The sequence below is a fragment of the Oratosquilla oratoria genome, chromosome 27 (genome assembly GCF_046742065.1).
Source record: "Oratosquilla oratoria isolate Oo_2021 chromosome 27, ASM4674206v1, whole genome shotgun sequence".
In the NCBI taxonomy this organism is placed as follows: Eukaryota; Metazoa; Arthropoda; class Malacostraca; order Stomatopoda; family Squillidae; genus Oratosquilla; species Oratosquilla oratoria.
In genome coordinates this window covers 12,276,432-12,295,813 of record NC_134803.1, presented here as the reverse complement: position 1 = coordinate 12,295,813, position 19,382 = coordinate 12,276,432, and the positions used below count along the sequence as shown (strand labels likewise).

The 19,382-nt window shown below is 40.1% G+C and overlaps 1 protein-coding gene across 4 annotated transcripts in view; it reads left to right on the top strand.

The window, feature by feature from the left end:
* Positions 1 to 19,382, top strand: part of LOC143039900 (ATP-binding cassette sub-family B member 10, mitochondrial-like) — a 149,378-nt gene that overhangs the window by 70,989 nt on the left and 59,007 nt on the right. For all 4 annotated transcript variants that reach the window (XM_076210241.1, XM_076210239.1, XM_076210240.1 and 1 more), the window contains one exon: positions 10,878 to 11,048. In XM_076210241.1, coding sequence (XP_076066356.1) covers positions 10,878 to 11,048 — 171 coding nt within the window. The remainder of the gene's footprint in view (positions 1 to 10,877; positions 11,049 to 19,382) is intronic.

The window sequence follows — 19,382 nt, the reverse complement described above, 5'->3', positions numbered from 1 at the left end:
CACTCTCCCAAACTCTGTCACCAACTTCCTCAATCCCTCCTCCGATCCTGCCACAAGCACAGTGTCGTCCGCAAACAACAGCTGGCTCACCTCCCACTTTTCTCCATTTTGTTTAACCATACAGTGGATAGGAAAAAATGTATTGTGGTATATGGACTAAAAGAAAAATATGGTCTGGCGAGGTACATGAGAGAAAAAGAAGAAAAAGAGACAGCAATAGCAATCCTAAAAGAAATTCAGGATGTAGCCCAAGAAGCAGGGAAATATGTAGACAATGCATATAGGATTGGTCACTATTCTAAGAATAGAAATCGATCCCTAGATATAAAACTTAAGATCACAAATGGTAGTAGAAGACATATTTGAAAAAGTAGGTAACTTGGCAAGGAGTGAAAAGTACAATAAGATATGGATAAAAAGAGAATTAGTATTGAGGAATTAGAAAAAGAGAAGACACTAAGAGATAAAGCAAAGGAAAAAATGCGAAGAGAACGGGGACCGAAAGCAAGGAATTCTATTGGAGAGTAATCAACATGAGACTGAGGAAATGGTACATCAGAATGGGCAAACGAAAGACAGAAAAAAAAAAATGGAGAAAGAAGAAAATTGAAAGTGGCCTATACCAACATTGACAGATTAATTTCAGGACGGAATGAACATAATGATTACCTGCTAGAAGAAAAACCAGACATAATGGGAATTGTGGAGACTAAACTAAGGGGTGAAATACCATCCATCGATGTTGGACATGGACTATACAATTACTGTATTAAAAACAGAGATGAAAAACAGGGAGGAGGAATCATGCTCTTGGCCAAGAAAAACTTGAATGTGACAAAAATTGCGGAGGGCAAAGGTAATGTAGAACTGATCATGATAAAAGTCGAAGACATGAAAAGTAGAAAGTTTGTGGTGAGTTATATGCCCCAAAAATGAATGCTTGGAAAGAGAACAAGCATACAAAAATGCTAGAAGATACAAGACAATCATTAAATGAGATACTAATGGGCAGGGGTAATCTGGTAATTATGGGGGACTTCAATTGCAAAAAATTTGTTAGGAGAACATGACAGTGAGAGGAGAAGACTTGTGGGGTAATATACTACTGGACATACATACATACATATACCAAGGCTTTTTCCCCTTTCCAAGGGAGGTAGCCAAAAAGGGAAAGGCATAAAAACACTCCCACCCATTTCATCCCTAAATACACTCCACACCCCTCCCACCCTTCCTCTCATCTGAGCACCTCCTGGATGACGGGTCGTCCCTGCACCCTGCCCACCGCCCTGGGTCAGAAGCAGTGTCGCAAGACACAGTACATCCACAGCCAGGCCGCTTCATTTAATCGGCGACCCCCCCTCTCCGTCCCCCTTTGCATATAAGGCGAGGACGGGGAGAAATCCCTTCGGGCTGCGTCAAAATTTACTCACACATACTACCCCACCCCCCACTTCCCCGCCCATTCCTCCTCATGCAGTCACAACATCATCCATATACAACCATTCTCCACTCACCTCTGTCTTCCGTCCTCTCCCTTCCTTCCTCAACAGACATTCCCCTCTTCCCCAAAGCCCCCTTCACCCCATCCATCCACCTCATCCTAGGACGTCCCCTCATGTTCACTCCCTCCACATCTGCCTTCCATACCTCTTTTACTAGTCTTTCTTCACTCATTCTTTCCATGTGTCCAAACCATCCTAATATTCTTTCATCAACCCTATCTCCCAAATCCTTTTTCACCCCTGTTCTCCTCCTCACCTCCTCATTTCTCACTCTATCCAGCCTAGTAACCCCCACCATACTTCTCAGACACCTCATCTCAAACACTTTCAAACTCCTTCTCTCTTCTTCTCTTATGTTCCACGTTTCTGCCCCATACAGTGCTGTTGGCAAAATCACTCCTTCATACAGTCTCCTCTTCGCATCCATTCCCAAATGTCTATTCCTCATTACACTCTTTAAACCACCAAGGCATTTACTCGCTTCTCTCAATCTACATTCTACCTCCACCTTCACTCCACCTTTTCCTGCTACACTTGCACCCAAGTATCTAAAACTATCCACTTCCTCCAGTCGCTCTCCCTTAATGTTCACTTCCAGTCTACTGCCACTTTCACTCAGTGAAAACACCAGATACAGAAATAACGAGGAGCCGTCAAAACTAGATTTAATATTTACAACAGAACCTGAAATTGTGGATAAAATCCCATACAAGACACCAATTGGAAAGAGTGACCATATACTCATTGAGACTGAACTAAAGGAAGAAATATACATGGAGAGAAATGAAAAGCATAGGAAAGGAAGGTTGATGTACAACAAAACGGACTTTGGAAAACTAAAGAAATTCTTCCAGAATGCAGACTGGGAAAAAATTTACATGGAAGAGACAAAAGGGGAAGAGAAATGGAATATTTTGATGGAAAATTACAATGAAGGGGTGAATAGGCATGTACCAAACAGAAGCTAGAGAGAGTGAATATTAAATGCTGGTTCAACAAAAGATTTAGAGAGGCAAAAGATAGAAGGGACAGAGCTTGGAAAAGATGGAGAAAAGATCAAAAACCTGGAAAATGGCAAGTTTACATAAACTATAGAAATGAGTATGTTAAAGTGAGAAAAGAGTAAAAAAAGGAACCATGATAAGGATATTATAGATAAATGCAAAGAGCAACCCAAGCTATTCTATCAATACATGAATGGTAAACATAAAAACAAACAGGAAATGGTGGAACTACGCCAAGGGAATATAGAATACACAGAAGAATTAGAAATGGCTGAAGTCATGAATAATCATTTCAAATCTGTTTTCATTAGAGAGAAAGCACAATATTGGGATGAAGGTAATGAAAGGCGATCTCCCCCATGAGTGAGATAACAATAACACAAAAAGAAATATTACAACTATCAAACCTTGACATTAGAAAATCACATGGCCCAGACGGAATTGCAAATTGGATTCTTAAAGAATGCAAAGAACTAATGGACAAAATACACAACATAATAAATTGCTCACTCAAAGAAGGAAAAAATATCAAAAGACTGGAAAAAATGCTAACACTGTACCAATGTATAAAGGAGGAAACAAGGAAGAACCAACTAACTATAGGCCAGTCTCACTAACAAGCACTATAGCCAAAATTCGTGAGAAAATCATCAAGAATAGATGGGTAAAACACCTGAAAGACAACAATATAATAAACCCAAGACAATTTGGGTTCAGACAAGGAAGATCACGTACCACAGACTTAAAATGTTTCTACTCAAAATTAATAGACATAGTGCAAGAAAGGAATGGATGGGCTGATTGTGCCTTCCTGGACTTACAAAAAGCTTTTGACAAATTACCACACAAAAATTGTTAAAAAAAAACTGGAACATATAGGAGGGATACAAGGGAACCTACTAAAATGGATGGAGGACTTCCTGATTGGTAGAAAGATGAGAGTAGTGTTCAGAGAAAAATATTCAGGTTGGAAAGAGGTGATCAGTGGAGTACCGCAAGGATCTGTATTGGCTCCAATAATATTTTCTATTTATGTGAATGACAGGGATGATGTGAAATATTACATGAGCTTTGCAGACGACGCCAAACTGTTAATGAAAGTAAAACCTGAAAAGGATTGCGAATCACAGTAGGAAGACCATAAGGTATGGAACTGAAGTCAGAAATGGGAAGTGGACTTCAATATTAACAAGTGTAGCATAATGGAGTTTGGAAAAAGCAAAAATAGAATATCAGGACAATATAAAATTGGAACCAAGGAGGTAAAGAAGGAGAGATCCGAGAAAGATTTGGGTGTAATTATCTCAAACTACTTGTCTTATGACCGTGATGAGTGAGGAAAATGGAGGAGAAATAATGAAGGATGAAGTGAAGGCAGTTGTTAAGATGATGAAAGCAGGTAAGGCACCTGGTCTGGATGGATGCCATGCAGAATGTCTAAAAAAAAAGGAGGTACAGTGATGGTGGACTGGCTGGTGAGGTTATTTGATGTTTGCTGGAGAGAGGGTAGAGTGCTGGAGGACTGGAGGAGTGCCTGTATAGTTCCACTTTACAAGGGAAAAGGGGACAAGTGTGAATGCAGTAGTTTCAGAGGGATTAGCTTGTTAAGTGTAGTTGGGAAGGCTTATGGGAGGATCTTGATTGAGAGGATTAGGAGAGGAAGAGAGGGAGTAATTGGTGTGGAACAGTGTGGATTTAGGACGGGTAGAGGTTGTGTAGATCAGATTTTTGTGGTAAGACAGATATGTGAGAAAGCTATAGGAAAGGGGAAGGATGTTTTTTGGGTTTTTATGGATCTCTAAGGCTTATGACAGGGTAGACAGAAAGGCACTGTGAGAGGTTTTGTGGATATATGGGATAGGAGGAAAGCTTCTGGGAGCTGTCAAGAGTTTTTATGAGAGTAGTAGAGCTTGTGTCAGGATTAGAAATGGAGAGAGTGAGTGGTTCGAGGTAAATGTGGGACTTCGTCAAGGATGCGTTATGTCACCCTAGCTGTTCAACTTATACATGGATGGGGTAGTGCAAGAGGTGAATGCAAGGGTAGTGGGTCAGGGATTGGAGATGGTTAAAGAAAATGGAGAAAAGTGGGAGGTGAGCCAGCTGTTCTTTGTGGACGACACTGTGCTTGTGGCAGGATCGGAGGAGGGATTGAGGAAGTTGGTGACAGAGTTTGGGAGAGTGTGTGATAGAAGAAAGCTGAAGATAAATGTGGGTAAAAGTAAGGTGATGAGATGTACAAGGGGTGAAAGTGGCAGTAGACTGGAAGTGAGCATTAAGGGAAAGCGACTGGAGGAAGTGGATAGTTTTAGATACTTGGGTGCAAATGTGGCAGGAAAAGGTGGAGTGAAGGAGGTAGAATGTAGATTGAGAGAAGCGAGTAAATGCCTTGGTGGATTAAAAAGTGTAATGAGGAATAGACATTTGGGAATGGATGCTAAGAGGAGACTGTATGAAGGAGTGATTGTGCCAACAGCACTGTATGGGGCAGAAACATGGAACATAAGAGAGGAAGAGAGAAGGAGTTTGAATGTGTTTGAGATGAGGTGTCTGAGAAGTATGATGGGGGTTACTAGGCTAGATAGAGTGAGAAATGAGGAGGTGAGGAGGAGAACAGGGGTGGAAAGGGAGTTGGGACATAGGGTTGACGAAAGAATATTAGTATGGTTTGGACACATGGAAAGAATGAGTGAAGAATGACTAGTAAAAGAGGTATGGAAGGCAGATGTGGAGGGAGTGAACATGAGGGGACTTCCTAGGATGAGGTGGATGGATGGGGTGAAAGGGGATTTGGGGAAGAGGGGAATGTCTGTTGAGGAAGGATGGGAGAGGACAGAAGACAGGGGTGAATGGGGAGTGGTTGTATATGGATGATGTTGTGATGCATGAGGTGGAATGGGCGGGGGGATGGGGGGTGAGGTAGTATGTGTGAGCAAAATTTGACGCAGCCCGAAGGGATTTCTCCCCGTCCTCTCCTTTTATGCATAGGGGGACGGAGAGGGGGTCACCGATTTAATGAAGCAGCCTTGCTGTGGATGTGCTGTGTCTTGCGACACTGCTTCTGATCCAGGGCAGTGGATAGGATGCAGGGATGACCCGTCATCCAGGATGTGCTAAGATAAGAGGGAGTGTGGAGGGGTGTGGAGTGTATTCAGGGATGGAATGGATGGGAATGATTTTATGCCTTTTCCTTTTTGGCTACCTCCCTTGTAAGGGGAAAAAAGCCATGGTATATGTATGTATGTATGTACTTGTCCTATGATAAACAGATAAACAAAATTGTCGGAGAATCCTACAACTTGCTAAGATCAATAAAAGTGGCATTTACATATTTGGACGAAGAAATCATTAAAAAAATATTGGTCACACTGATAAGGCCTAGAATAGAATATTCGGTGACATTGTGGTCACCCAGTATTAAAAAGAATATAAAGAAAATAGAAGGAATCCAGAGAGCAGCCACAAAAATGGAACCTGCACTTACAAACTTGTCATATGAGGAGAGATTGGCTAAACTGGTGTTACCAACTCTGGTGTAAAGAAGAGAGAGATGTGATCTACTGACCATCTACAGAATCATGAAGGGCACAGAAATACGCAATAGAGAGGACTTGATAAACTGTGACAAGAGAAGCACAAGAGGACATGAAAAAAAAAAAATAATAATAAAAAAAACAGCTACAGAAGAGATCTGAAGAAAAACAGTTTTCCACATAGAGTGGTAGACACTTGGAACAAACTGGACAATGAAATAGTGTGCGCAAAAACCATTCATGAGTTTAAGAGGAAACTAGACACTGCGAGATACAAAGGTGGGACACCACGAGTGTAGCTCCCCTTCCCTCAAAATAACAGCTAGGTAAATACAGGCATGGACATTGCTTTTAACATACAACCGAACACTCCCACCTTTCTTGTGGTCTCTATCCTGATGAAAGTGTTTAAATCCTGCAATATTAAATTCAGCTTCAAACTCTCCACCATTTAACCATGTCTCGGTTATTCCTATCATTTCAAGATTTCTGCTTTTGTTGATATTGTCTTAATGCTGGGTGGTGACCTGTATATAGTCATGCAAGTATGTTTTACACAGATGTGGTGATTAGGGGAGTAAATGTAAGGGTTATGGGCAGGGGATTTGAGATGGTTAGAAATAGTGGAGAGAAGTGTGAGGTTAGCCACTTGTTTGTGGATGATGTGTGATTGTGGCAGGGTTAGAGGAGGGAGTAAGGCAGTTGGTGACTGAGTATGGAAAGGTATGTGATAGGAGAAAGTTGAAGATAAATGTGGGTAAAAGTAAGGTGATGAGATGTTCAAGGGGTGAAAGTGGCAGCAGACTGGAAGTGAGCATTAAGGGAGAGAGACTAGAGGAAGTGGATAGTTTCAGATACTTGGGTGCAAATGTGGCAGGAAAGGGAGTGGAGGTGGAGATAGTATGTAGATTCAGACCCAGGGCTGTGGACAAGATGTAGGGATGACCTGTCGTCCAGGAGGAGCCAAGATAAGAGGGAGGGAAGGGGATGAATGGGAGTGGAGTATGTGGCAATGGAATGGATGGGAATGGATTTTTATACCATTGTTTTTGGCTACCTCCCTAGTAAGAGGGAAAAAGTCATTGGTATATGTATGTATTTACTTAGTTGTATCTTATGGGAAGGGGAGCTATGCTCATGGTGTCCCATCTTTCTATCTTGCAATGTTTAGTTTGCTCTTAAATTTGTGTATGGTTTTTGCACACACTATTGTTTTGTCCAGTTTGTTCCAAATGTCCATCACTGTGTATGGAAACTTTTTTTTTTCTCTCTCTCTCTCCAGGTCTCTTCTATAACTATCCTTTTTGAGTTTCTTCCCATGTCCTCTTGTGTTTCTCTTGTCCCAATTAAGTAAGTCCTCTATATCAAGGACTTCAATGCTTTTCATGATTCTGTAGATGGCAATTACATCTCCCTTCTTCAACTTTTCCTTCTTGAATTGCTCTAGTAACTCCTTTCTATTGAGCCTAGATGTAATTGCCAATCAGAGAGGAAGGATAAGCTCTAAGGTGAAAAGGTAAGAAGGCAGTATCCATGTTTTCAATCATCCATAATCCTGTAGTGAAGACTGTTACAACATCACAAGGAGAGGTAAAGAAGCCAAGAGTTGTATGTGACTGTAATTATACAATGAGTGGTGTTGATAGAGTTGACCAGTGATGGGTTGATTATCCAATACCCAGGAAACATGGTAAGAAATTTAATGAGAAGACATTTTTTTACATGTTGTATGGAATCAATTTCTTCTGTATGGTGAATCATGTAAAGAAAAGGAAAAGACAACAGGAAAACCTCTTACACATCTGAAATATTGCTTGGAAATTGGTAGGTTCATGTTCAGTAAATATCTTTCTGATAGTCTCCATCCAGAAATTGGGAGGCCTATTCAACAAATGCCACTCAATTTTCACAAGGACACTTTCCCATGGAAGCACCAGCAACTGAGAAGAAGAATCCTACTAGAAAATGTGTAAACTGTTCAGAGAAATATGACCATAGTGAAAAGCCAATCAGAAAAGAATCATGCTCTATGTGCATAGTGCCAAGTTTGAAATTATGTCATACATGATTTATGACCCAATTTTGGAAATGTTAAAATTCAAAATAGAAAACACAGTTTTAGAAGTGCTACATGTAAAAAAATAAGCAGAATTTCTTCAATATGATTCTTTTAGTCTTTCTTTCCTTTTTATTTACAAAATGATGAAATAAAATTGTTATATAAGATTTTGTAATTGAATGTGTATACTTGTTTGCCTACATATGAAGTTAATTCTTAGATTTTATTTTTGAAATATGGGGTAATTAAAAAACAGATAATTCTCAGATAAACAGCGTAGATAATAATTGATTAAGCAAAAAAAATTATTTTGGAACATTTTTGGCAAAAAAAGTTGCTGGGAAGTGAATGTGTGAGAGTAGTTTGTAGGTTTTGTGTATGTAGGGCATATGTAAACTCCTGGGTTGGTTTCTATGTCTGGTTTATAGGAGGAGGAATGGTAGAGCAGATGCCTGGATAATGAACTCCTTATGTAAAAAATAGCAATAAAGGAAGGAAAGATAGTATGAGTTGTTGTTGTTGTTGTCGTTCCCTAGACTGTCTGTCCGAGCAGTCCCGTCTCCCCAAGGAAGGCCACAGCCGAAACTGGGTTTTCCCACAAATCCTTTATAGAGTGTATGTTGTGTTGTTTGCGTGCATGATTGTGTATAATGCAGTCTTCCATTATGTGTTGTATGGTATGGGGTGAAGTGTTACATCCTGGGCAGCTGTTCACAACACGGTCGTCCAGCCTCTTCTGGTAGCTTAGAAGTGCTGGGTGGTGACCGCATCGCAGTCTGGCCAAGTGGACTCTGTCCTTTCGTGGGAGAGAGGATTCAGAAGGGTGGATATCAGGGGGTCTGGCATGCAGAAGTGTGTTGTCTTTCAGTGTGTTAATGGAGCGGTGAGTGATATGATTATGAATATGTTTCCGGAGGCTGGTATTTGGTGGTTGTGGAGGAAGAGAAGAGAGTATCTGTGCGTAATAAAGGTCTTTGGGTGTAGTTTTAATGTTTCTTGGTGTGTGTGGGTGTTCTGCTATGTAGTGTAGCAGGTGTGATGTGTTTGTGGTGGCTGCAGCAAGTGTTTGTGTGCCTCTCATGTCGAGGTGGTCCTTGACTTTGAGGACTTTTGTTTCATGGTGTAAATGGTCTGTAGGTGATGTATTTGTGCAGCCTGTAATTGTTTTTAGGGCTTTGTTTTGTATGATTTGAAGGGTGTTGATAGTATGAGTTGAGTTGAAGGGTGAAGATATTGAGTTTCTGGGCCCAATCCTGAGATTGGGTACTACCCCCTTTGGGCTGCGCTGCACTTATATAAAGTGGTTGTGAGAAGGACACCAGAGAGTTATCTCACTGCCACCCATCTTCAAAGCCCATCATTTTCTTCACTTCTGTTGGGAGGTGCAGCCCCAAGGGGTACAGTCTTCAGACAGGGCCCAAAATATCTATAAGCTTTCTCCATATTTCCTCCACCTCCAAACACCAGGAGATGTGACAACTAGCAATGGCTCACCTATTAATTATCAGCCAGTGATATAGAAATGCTCCTACACTAATTAGTGCAGAAATCAGTCCAAGGTATCTTCCCAGAGAGATCTATTGGAGGACCCAAGGACCATTGCCAGCTGCTGTGGGCTGTAGGTTTCCAGTCAGCAAAACATGAGGAATGATTCATTGATTGATCCATACTCATAACATGACCAGACCCCCTCAGGTTGGTCTTTCTCCATAAGTACTCACAACTTCTAATTTTGTATATATATATAGAAAAGTGGATAGTGAAAAAGATCTCAGCGTAATTATCAGTAACTACCTCAAATCATCCAAGCAGTGTATTTCCGCCTCTGAGAAAACAATTAAGATTCTAGGACTGATTGCACGATCTTTTGATTTCAAAAGTCCATCACTCATTAACAAGCTATATAAATTGTTAGTTCATCCACATTTGGAATATGCTGTTTCCGTATGGTCACCGAATCTCATTAAAGACATTGACAGACTGGGAAAAGTACAACAGCGAGCCACAAAACTGATTCCAAATATCAAAAATAAATCATACGAAAATCGACTAAAACATATGAATCTGTTTTCCCTAAAAAAGCGTAGACTCAGAGGTGACTTGATACAGGTCTTTAAAATTCTGAAGGGAATTGACAACATCAAAAGTGACAAAATTTTCACATTGAATGAGAATCAGACAAGAAACAATGGTCTCAAACTGTCCTGAAATAGATTCAATTTGGAAGTAGGTAGAAACAACTTTGCCAACCGTGTAGTTAATGAATGGAATAAACTTCCTGCACATGTAGTGCAATGTAGTTCAGTTCGAAGCTTTAAGAATCATTTAGATAAACACCTAAGCAAGATGCTGTAATGATTATAATTTATTCTATATTATTTGTTTTTCTTTTATCATTTGTCTGTTTGATTTTCATTTATTATTAGTTATATGTCAATTTATTATTATTTACTATTACCTGTTTGTTTATTATTTAACTATACCTATGCATTTATTCATGTATTTTATTTGTTATTTACATTATTATAGTTTTTATTTATTATATTATTATTATGATTTTTTTTCTTGCATCTGACCTAGATATGGACCAAAATGTCTCCTGTCAGCATGCTCTGCCTTTGTAATCCCTTTGTAATATATATATATATATATATATATATATTTATTTATTTATTCAAAGTAAGTGATATCGTCTGATGTCTTGTATTTTATCCCTATGATTAAGCAAATTTGTTCTACTTGTTTCATCATTACTTAACACATTTCTTCTCCTTTGCAGGACACCTTAGCAGAATCTACTCAGGTCGCTCAAGAACGCATTGGAAGTATAAGAACAGTTCGATCCTTCGGACGAGAGTTTCATGAGATAAGGACGTATGATGAAAATGTTAATAATGTTTTACAAAAGACATACAAGCAATCTTTGGCTCAGGCAATCTTCTTTGGAATGGTAATTTTAGTCTTTGAATTCATAGAAGTAGACATATGCTGGTAAGGAGATGGTATTTTCATTGACTTTTGTACATATTCTTAGATTTTTATTCATAGATTTGCAATTGTACGCCTATATTTAGAAACCAAAATCCTCCCAATAGAACATTACATGGAAATCACAGAAACACAATTCTATGCCAGAACCATTAACCTCTTCAGTCAAATGAAATTCTTCCATGTAGCATTGGATGTCTAATGTATGATGATTGATGTATCACAATACATACATACATATACCAAAATTATTCTCCACAACACCATAGAGGCAGTGTTGGATCGGGGTGAAAAGCTGGATGACCTAGTGAACAAAAGTGAAATGCTTAGTATGCAGTCAAAGGCCTTCTATAAAACTGCCAAGAAAACCAATTCTTGCTGCACATTTGGCTAATATAGGCATATAGTATCTGGCTGTTGAAATATTGAACACTTAAAAAGTATGTTATGATATATTGGAGTTGACACATTATCAGAGTCTATTTGAAAGAAAAAAAAGGACCTGAACATATAAACAATAAATACTCAGACATACAAGTATCAGGTGTCATATATGGGTGTTTGTTGCCATTAGCCACATTTGCACCAGATATCAACATAATGTAATCATTTTATGTACTGAAGACATTACATTGCACATTGTTATCTCTGCTATGGTAATACCTTTTATAGATTTTATTCAGCAAATGCTACAATTTTAATCTTCATGAGCATGTTTGAAGAAAAAATTGGGTCTGGTTCAGTAGATTCCCCCCCATTTTCTTTCGAGTTGGGTGTCGGTAGTTAGGGTGCCAGTCTCTTGTAAGCCAAGCAAAATTGTCTAGCATGAGCCAGAATGAAATGTATAATTAGCATCACCAAACTTAAGGGGTTGAAATGCCAGGTCTAAGCAAGAAGTCTTTAGTGTCCTATCATTTCCAGTGAGCATCCGAGAGATAGTGTCTAGTAAGTTTGTGTTTTTTTTTTTTTTTCTTTTCTTTTTTTTTTTCTTTCTCTTCTCCATGTTACCCGTCTGGGGTATTGGCTGCTTGTTATTGTGGCAAAGTAACATGCAGTTGATACTTTAGGGTCTATATGGGGCGCCCCTACTTCCTGCACATGTAGTGCAATGTAGTTCAGTTCGAAGCTTTAAGAATCATTTAGATAAACACCTAAGCAAGATGCTGTAATGATTATAATCTATTCTATATTATTTGTTTTTGTTTTGTTATCATTTGTCTGTTTGATTTTCATTTATTATTAGTTATATGTCAATTTATTATTATTTACTATTTACCTGTTTGTTTATTATTTAACTATACCTATGCATTTATTTATGTATTTTATTTGTTATTTACATTATAGTTTTTATTTATTATTTTATTATTATTATGATTTTTCTCGCATCCGACCTAGATATGGACTAGGAGGTCTCCTGTCAGCATGCCCTGCCTTTGTAATCCTTTGTAATCCTTTGCAACTCTGTTCATAGAGAAATGATGACACTTTTATACTACGACTGTCCCTCCGTTATGCTGTCCCCCAACCCCTTGTTGCTGTCCTGTACCATTTCTCTGAGTATTCTTTTTCTGTGGTGGGGAAATTCCCTGTGGTGGGGGAAAAGAATACTGCCACCAAGTATTACCACTTGGATTGTAAGAGGCGAGAAGAAAGGGACGGGGATTGGGACTAGGCATCCTTCTGCTTGTAGCCCCACAGGGGACATTCCTAAACGAAAAAGTAAAGGCATAAGAGGGTCTGGGAGTTTTCCGACCAGCACCCTAAGGTTTGGGTCTTTTAACCCCTTCCATACGGTGCCGCATACGTAGGCGTCATGAGGAGCAAGTGGATACGCGAGGCTGCCATATCGGTGTCTTGATTATATTTATTGTAGTTGCCCCTTCGTAATGACATACTCTCTAAACTGTCTGTAATCATATTTTCTATGGTTATCAAAATTCACGGGTGAAAGAGAGAACGATCGATATAAGCAGTGACTATATTTTATGATGCGAGTATTATTACGACACGTCGTACGGCTGGCATCGGCTGCTGCCCACGAGATTTAAGGCCCATACTGAAGAGGTTAATGTGCGTGGATGTGGTACAGATGAGAGTAAAAGGGAAGAGATAGGTAGTATGTTTGTGAGAAGAAAGATGGATGTGTTGGCTTTGAGTGAAACCAAGTTGAAAGGGAAGGGTGAGTGTAAGTTTGGGAGTGTAAGTGGGAGGTTATCAGGAATGAAGAGAGGGAGAGGGAGGGAAGGGGTGGATATTCTAGTAAGTGAAGAGATAGGTAAACGTGTAGTGAAGTGGAGGGAGGTTTCCTCAAGGATAATGTGGATGAAGGTGAAACTGGGAAAGGAGATGTGGGTCTTTAAGTGCATATGGGCCTGGCAGTGAGAAGACTGTAGAAGAAAGGGAGGCCTTTTGGATATATTTAAATGAGTGCATAGAGGATTTAGGAAGAAATGTCAATGTAATAGTACTGGGAGACCTTAATGAGAATCAAGCAAATAATAATAAGCAGACAAATGATAACAAAACAAATAAATAATATAAAATAAATTATAATCACTACAGCATCTTGCTTAGGTGTTTATCTTAATTATTCTTAAATCTTCGAGCTGAACTACACAAGCCTATAGTAATGAAGATGATGATGATGATATGATGATATGGTTTAATGTCACACACACCCCCCTGTCGGTGAGGGGCACTGTCCTGGCCTCCTGACAAGGGGGAGTGTGTGACATTAAACCATATCATCATCATCATCTTCATTACTATAGGCTTGTGTAGTTCAGCTCGAAGATTTAAGAATAATTAAGATAAAAACCTAAGCAAGATGCTCTAGTGATTATAATTTATTTTATATTATTTGTTTATTTGTTTACAAGGGAAAGGGGACAAGTGTGAGTGTAGTAGTTTCAGAGGGATTAGCTTGTTAAGTGTAGTTGGGAAGGCTTATGGGAGGATCTTGATTGAAAGGATTAGGAGAGGAACAGAGGGAGTAATTGATGAGGAACAGTATGGATTTAGAACGGGTAGAGGCTGTGTAGATCAGATTTTTGTGGTTAGACAGATATGTGAGAAAGGTATAGGAAAGGGGAAGGATGTTTTTTGGTCTTTTATGGATCTGGAAAAGGCTTACGACAGGGTAGACAGGAAGGCACTATGGGAGGTTTTGCGGATATACGAGATAAGGAGAAAGCTTTTAGGAGCTGTCAAGAGTTTTTACAAGAGTAGTAGAGCATGTGTCAGGATAAGAAATGGAGAGAGTGAGTGGTTCGAGGTAAAGGTGGGACTTTGTCAGGGATGTGTTATGTTGCCCTGGCTGTTCAATTTATACATGGATGGGGTGGTGCGAGAGGTAAATGCAAGGGTAGTGGGTCAGGGATTGGAGGTGTTTAAAGAAAATGGAGAAAAGTGGGAGGTGAGCCAGCTGTTGTTTGTGGACGACACTACGCTTGTGACAAGATCGGAGGAGGGATTGAGGAAGTTGGTGACAGAGTTTGGGAGTGTGTGAAAGAAGAAAGCTAAAGATAAATGTGGGTAAAAGTAAGGTGATGAGATGTACAAGGGGGTGAAAGTGGCAGCAGACTGGAAGTGAACATTAAGGGAGGGCGACTGGAGGAAATGCATAGTTTTAGATACTTGGGTGCAAATGTGGCAGGTAAAGGTGGAGTGGAGGTAGAGGTAGAATGTAGATTGAGAAAAGTGAGTAAATGCCTTGGTGGATTAAAAAGTGTAATGAGGAATAGACATTTGGGAATGGATGCTAAGAGGAGACTATATGAAGGAGCGATTGTGCCAACAGCACTGTATGGAGCAGAAACATGGAACATAAGAGAGGAAGAGAGGAGTTTGAATGTGTTTGAGGTGTCTGAGAAGTATGATGGGGGTTACTAGGCTAGATAGAGTGAGAAATGAGGAGGTGAGGAGGAGAACAGGGGTGGAAAGTGAGTTGGGAGATAGGGTTGATAAAAGAGTATTAGGATGATTTGGACACATGGAAAGAATGAGTGAAGAAAGACTGGTAAAAGAGGTATAGAGGGCAGATGTGGAGGAAGTGAACATGAGGGGACATCCTAGGATGAGATGGATGGGGTCAAGGGGGCTTTGGGGAAGAGGGGAATGTCTGTTGAGGAAGGACAGGAGATGACAGAAGACAGGGGTGAATGGAGAATGGTTGTATATGGATGATGTTGTGATGCATGAGGTGGAATGGGTGGGGGGATGGGACAAGGTGCAGGGATGACCCGTCATCCAGGAGGTGCTAAGATGGGAGGGAGGGTGGAGGGGAGTGCAGTGTATTTAGGGATGGAATGGGTGGGAATGATTTTATGCCTTTTTCTTTTTGGCTACCTCCCTTGAAAGGGGGAAAAAGCCTTGGTATATGTATGTTTGTATGTATGTATTCATTCTCTTGTTTTCTCTGTTAACCACTTCCATACGGTGACGTTTACGTAGGCGGCATGAGGAGCAAGTGGGTACTCGATGATGCCGATGTCGCCATCTTGATTATATTTATTGTAGTCGTACCTACGTAATTTTGATTCTCTCTAAATTGGCTTCATCAATTTTCTATGGTTATCAAAATACACGGGTGAAAGAGAACTAACGATTGAGCACTGACTTTATTTTTTATAATACGATTATTATGATGCAACATCGCACGTCGGGCAGCTAACGCTGCCAGACGTGCGATGTGCCCCAGAGTGAAGAGGTTAAGACTTTCAATTTCACTCCTTAGGTCACTTAACTCTGATTGTTTGCTCATTGTTCTTTCGTAATGTAATCAATTCCCTGTGAACAGCTTGGTAATTGAGTTTCAAATCTATGATTTCTTCCATTAATTCATTTATTTCTGTATTTCTTAGTGCATTGCTATACCTAATTTCTCTGTCTATATCAAAACTTTTACCTACTTCACTTGAGTTTCTTTGAAAACCAGAAAAGATGTTTTCCCACCTTGGGTTTTTTCTCGGGGTATCTATTGTACAATGGCATATATCACACCTCTGGGACTTTCTACTATACTCACGTCAAGTCCTCTCTTCATTGATTCATTCGTTGTTCTTTCTTCATTATCTTTTTCCATTATGCCAGAAACTATACCAAAAACAAGAACTGGAAAGAAAAACTTTTGTCGGTCACCACGAATACCACAGTGAATCCATCCTGCACAATAACAATAGGTTTCCTTTATTACTGGCGACGAAACTGCTAGACAGATGCGCTCACAACACAGCACTTCTTTACACTATGGTGTTTGGTATGAAATGTCTGAGAAGTATGATAGGGGTTACTAGGCTAGATAGAGTGAGAAATGAGGTGAGTAAGACAACAGGGGTGGAAAGGGAGTTGTGAGATAGGGTTAATGAAAGAGTATTGGGATGGTTTGGACACATGGAAAGAATGAGTGAAGAAAGATTAGTAAAAGAATTGTGGAAGGCAGACATGAAAGGAGTGAACATGAGTGGGCGTCCTAGGATGAGACGGATGGATCGGGTAAAAGGGGCATTACAAAAAAGAAGAATGTCTGTTGAGGAAGGATGGGAGATGACAGAAGATAGGGGTGAATGGAGAAGTGTTGTGAATGGATGATGCTGTGATGCATGAGGGGGAGTGGGTGGGGGATGGGGAGTGAGGGGGTATGTGTGAGAAATAAATTGATGCCGCCTGAAGGGATTTCTCCCTGTCTTCTCATTTTCTGCTTGAGGGGATGGAGAGGGGGGGTTGCCAAATTAATGAAGCGGCCTTGCTTTGGATGTACTGTGTCTTGCGACACTGCTTCTGACCCAGGGCAGTGGATAGGATGCAGGGATGACCCGTCATCCAGGAGGTGCCAAGATAAGAGGGAGGGAGGAGGGTAGAGGGGAGTGGAGTATATAGGGGATGGAATGGGTGGGAATGGTTTCTATGCCTTTTTCTTTAGGCTACCTCCCATGTGAGGGGGAAAAAAGTCTTTGGTATATGTATGTATGTATCTTACGGAAGGGGACTAAGCTTGTGGTGTCACATCTGTGTACCTCTCCATATCCATTTGCACTTAAATTCTTTTATTGTTTTTGCACACTATTTTCTCACCTAATTTGTTCCATACATCCACCACTCTGTGGGGAAAGCTGTTCTTTTTCAGGTCTCTTCTATAATTGTCCATTTTAAGCTTCTTTCCATGTTCTCTTGTGTTTCTCTTATTCCAATTTGATAAGTCTTCTCTGTCAAGGACTTCCATGCCTTTCATAATTCTGTAGATGGCCAACAAGTCACCTCTTTCTCTTCTCAGTTCCAGAGTTGGCAACTCCAATTTTAACAACCTCTCTTTAGTTTTGTTATTTCTGGGGCCATCTTCGTAGTTGCTCTCTGGATTCTCTCAATCTTCCAAATAATATTTTTTGTACTCGGTGACCATAGTGTCACTGCATACTCCAATTTAGGCCATATCAATGTGACTAGTATTTTCATTACCATTTCTTCATTCAAGTAGGTAAAAGTCACTTTTATTGATCTTAGTAAGTTATAGGTTTTGCCAACAATTTTTTTTATGTCAGGGGACATGTTTTGTGATGATCACTCCCAGGTCTTTTTCAGATCCCTCTTTCTTTATTTCCTTTTCACCAATTTTATATCTTCCTTATGTCCTTTTTTTTTTACTTTTTACAAACTCCATAATGCTACCTTTTTTATGTTGAATTCCACTTCCCACTTCTGACTCCATTCCCAAAACCTGTTCAGATCTCTCTGTTATGAGTCAAAGTCCATGTCTGTACTCACCTTCTTTAACCCCTTCCATACGGTGCCGCACACGTAGGCGTCATGGGGAGCGAGTGTATTCGCGAGGCTGCCATATCGGCGTCTTGATTATATTTATTGTAGTCGCCCCTCCATAATGACATTCTTTCTAATTCTTTTGTAATCGCATTTTCTATGGTTATCAAAATTCACGGGTGAAGAGAGAACGATCGATATAAGCGGTGACTATATTTTATGATGCGAGTATTATTACGACACGTCGTACGGCTGGCATTGGCTGCTGCCACCGAGATCTAAGTCCATGACGCCTATGTGTGCGGCACCGTATGGAAGAGGTTAACAATTTTGCATCATCTTCAAAGAAGCTCATGTAACATTCCACTCCCTCGTCCATGTCATTTAAATAAATGGCAAACATTATTGGAGCCAGTGCACATCCTTGTGGGACTCCACTAATTACCTCATCCCAAGTAGAAGTCTTATCTCTGAACACTACCCTCATTTTTCTTATATCTAGTAGTTTTGAGTAAAAGCAAATCAAATTAGTGGTACATAATCCCTGTCTAAATCCAAATTGTCTTTGATTCAGTATATTGTTATCCTCCAGATGTTTAGCTACTGTGCTTGCAAGGGAAACTGGTCTGTAATTTGTTGGGTCTTTCTTATTTCCTCCTTTATAAATTGGTACGATATCAAAAAATTTCCAGTCTTCTGGCATTTTTCCTTCTTTGAGTGAGAAACTTATTGTATTGTATTGTATATTTTGTGTGCTAGTTCTTCTTTACATTCTTTTAATATCCAATTTGTTATTCCATCCGGGCCATGTGGTAAAAGGGAAGAGATAGGTAGTATGTTTGTGAGAAGAAAGATGGATGTGTTGGCTTTGAGTGAAACTAAGCTGAAAGGGAAGGGCGATTGTAAGTTTGGGAGTGTAAGTGGGAGGTTATCAGGAGTGAAGAGAGGGCGAGGGAGGGAAGGGGTGGCTATACTAGTAAGTGAAGAGATAGGTAAACGTGTAGTGGAGTGGAGGGAGGTTTCCTCAAGGATAATGTGGATGAAGGTGAAACTGGGAAGGGAGATGTGGGTTTTTGTAAGTGCATATGGGCCTGGCAGTGAGAAGAGTGTAGAAGAAAGGGAGGCCTTTTGGATAGATTTAAATGAGTGCATAGAGGGTTTAGGGAGAAGTGTAAATGTAATAGTACTGGGAGATCTTAATGCTAGGGTAGGAAAGGATCCAATTGATGGAGTGGTTGGGAAATGTGGAGTTCCAGGAAAGAATCGTAGTGGAGAGTTGATGGTGGAAATATGTCTAGAAAGAGAGTTGATGATAGCAAATACAGTGTTTCTGAAGAAAGTCAAGCATAAGTACACATGGGAGAGGGTGGTGGAGGGAAGGGTGGTAGATAGAGCGCTAATGGACTATGTAGTGGTGAATAGGATTATGATAGGAAGAGTTAAGGATGTACATGTGCTAAGGGGAGAGGGTGGGGGAATATCAGATCATTTTCTGGTGGAAGGTAAGTTGAGAGTGGAGGACAGATGGAGAAAGAGAAAAGGG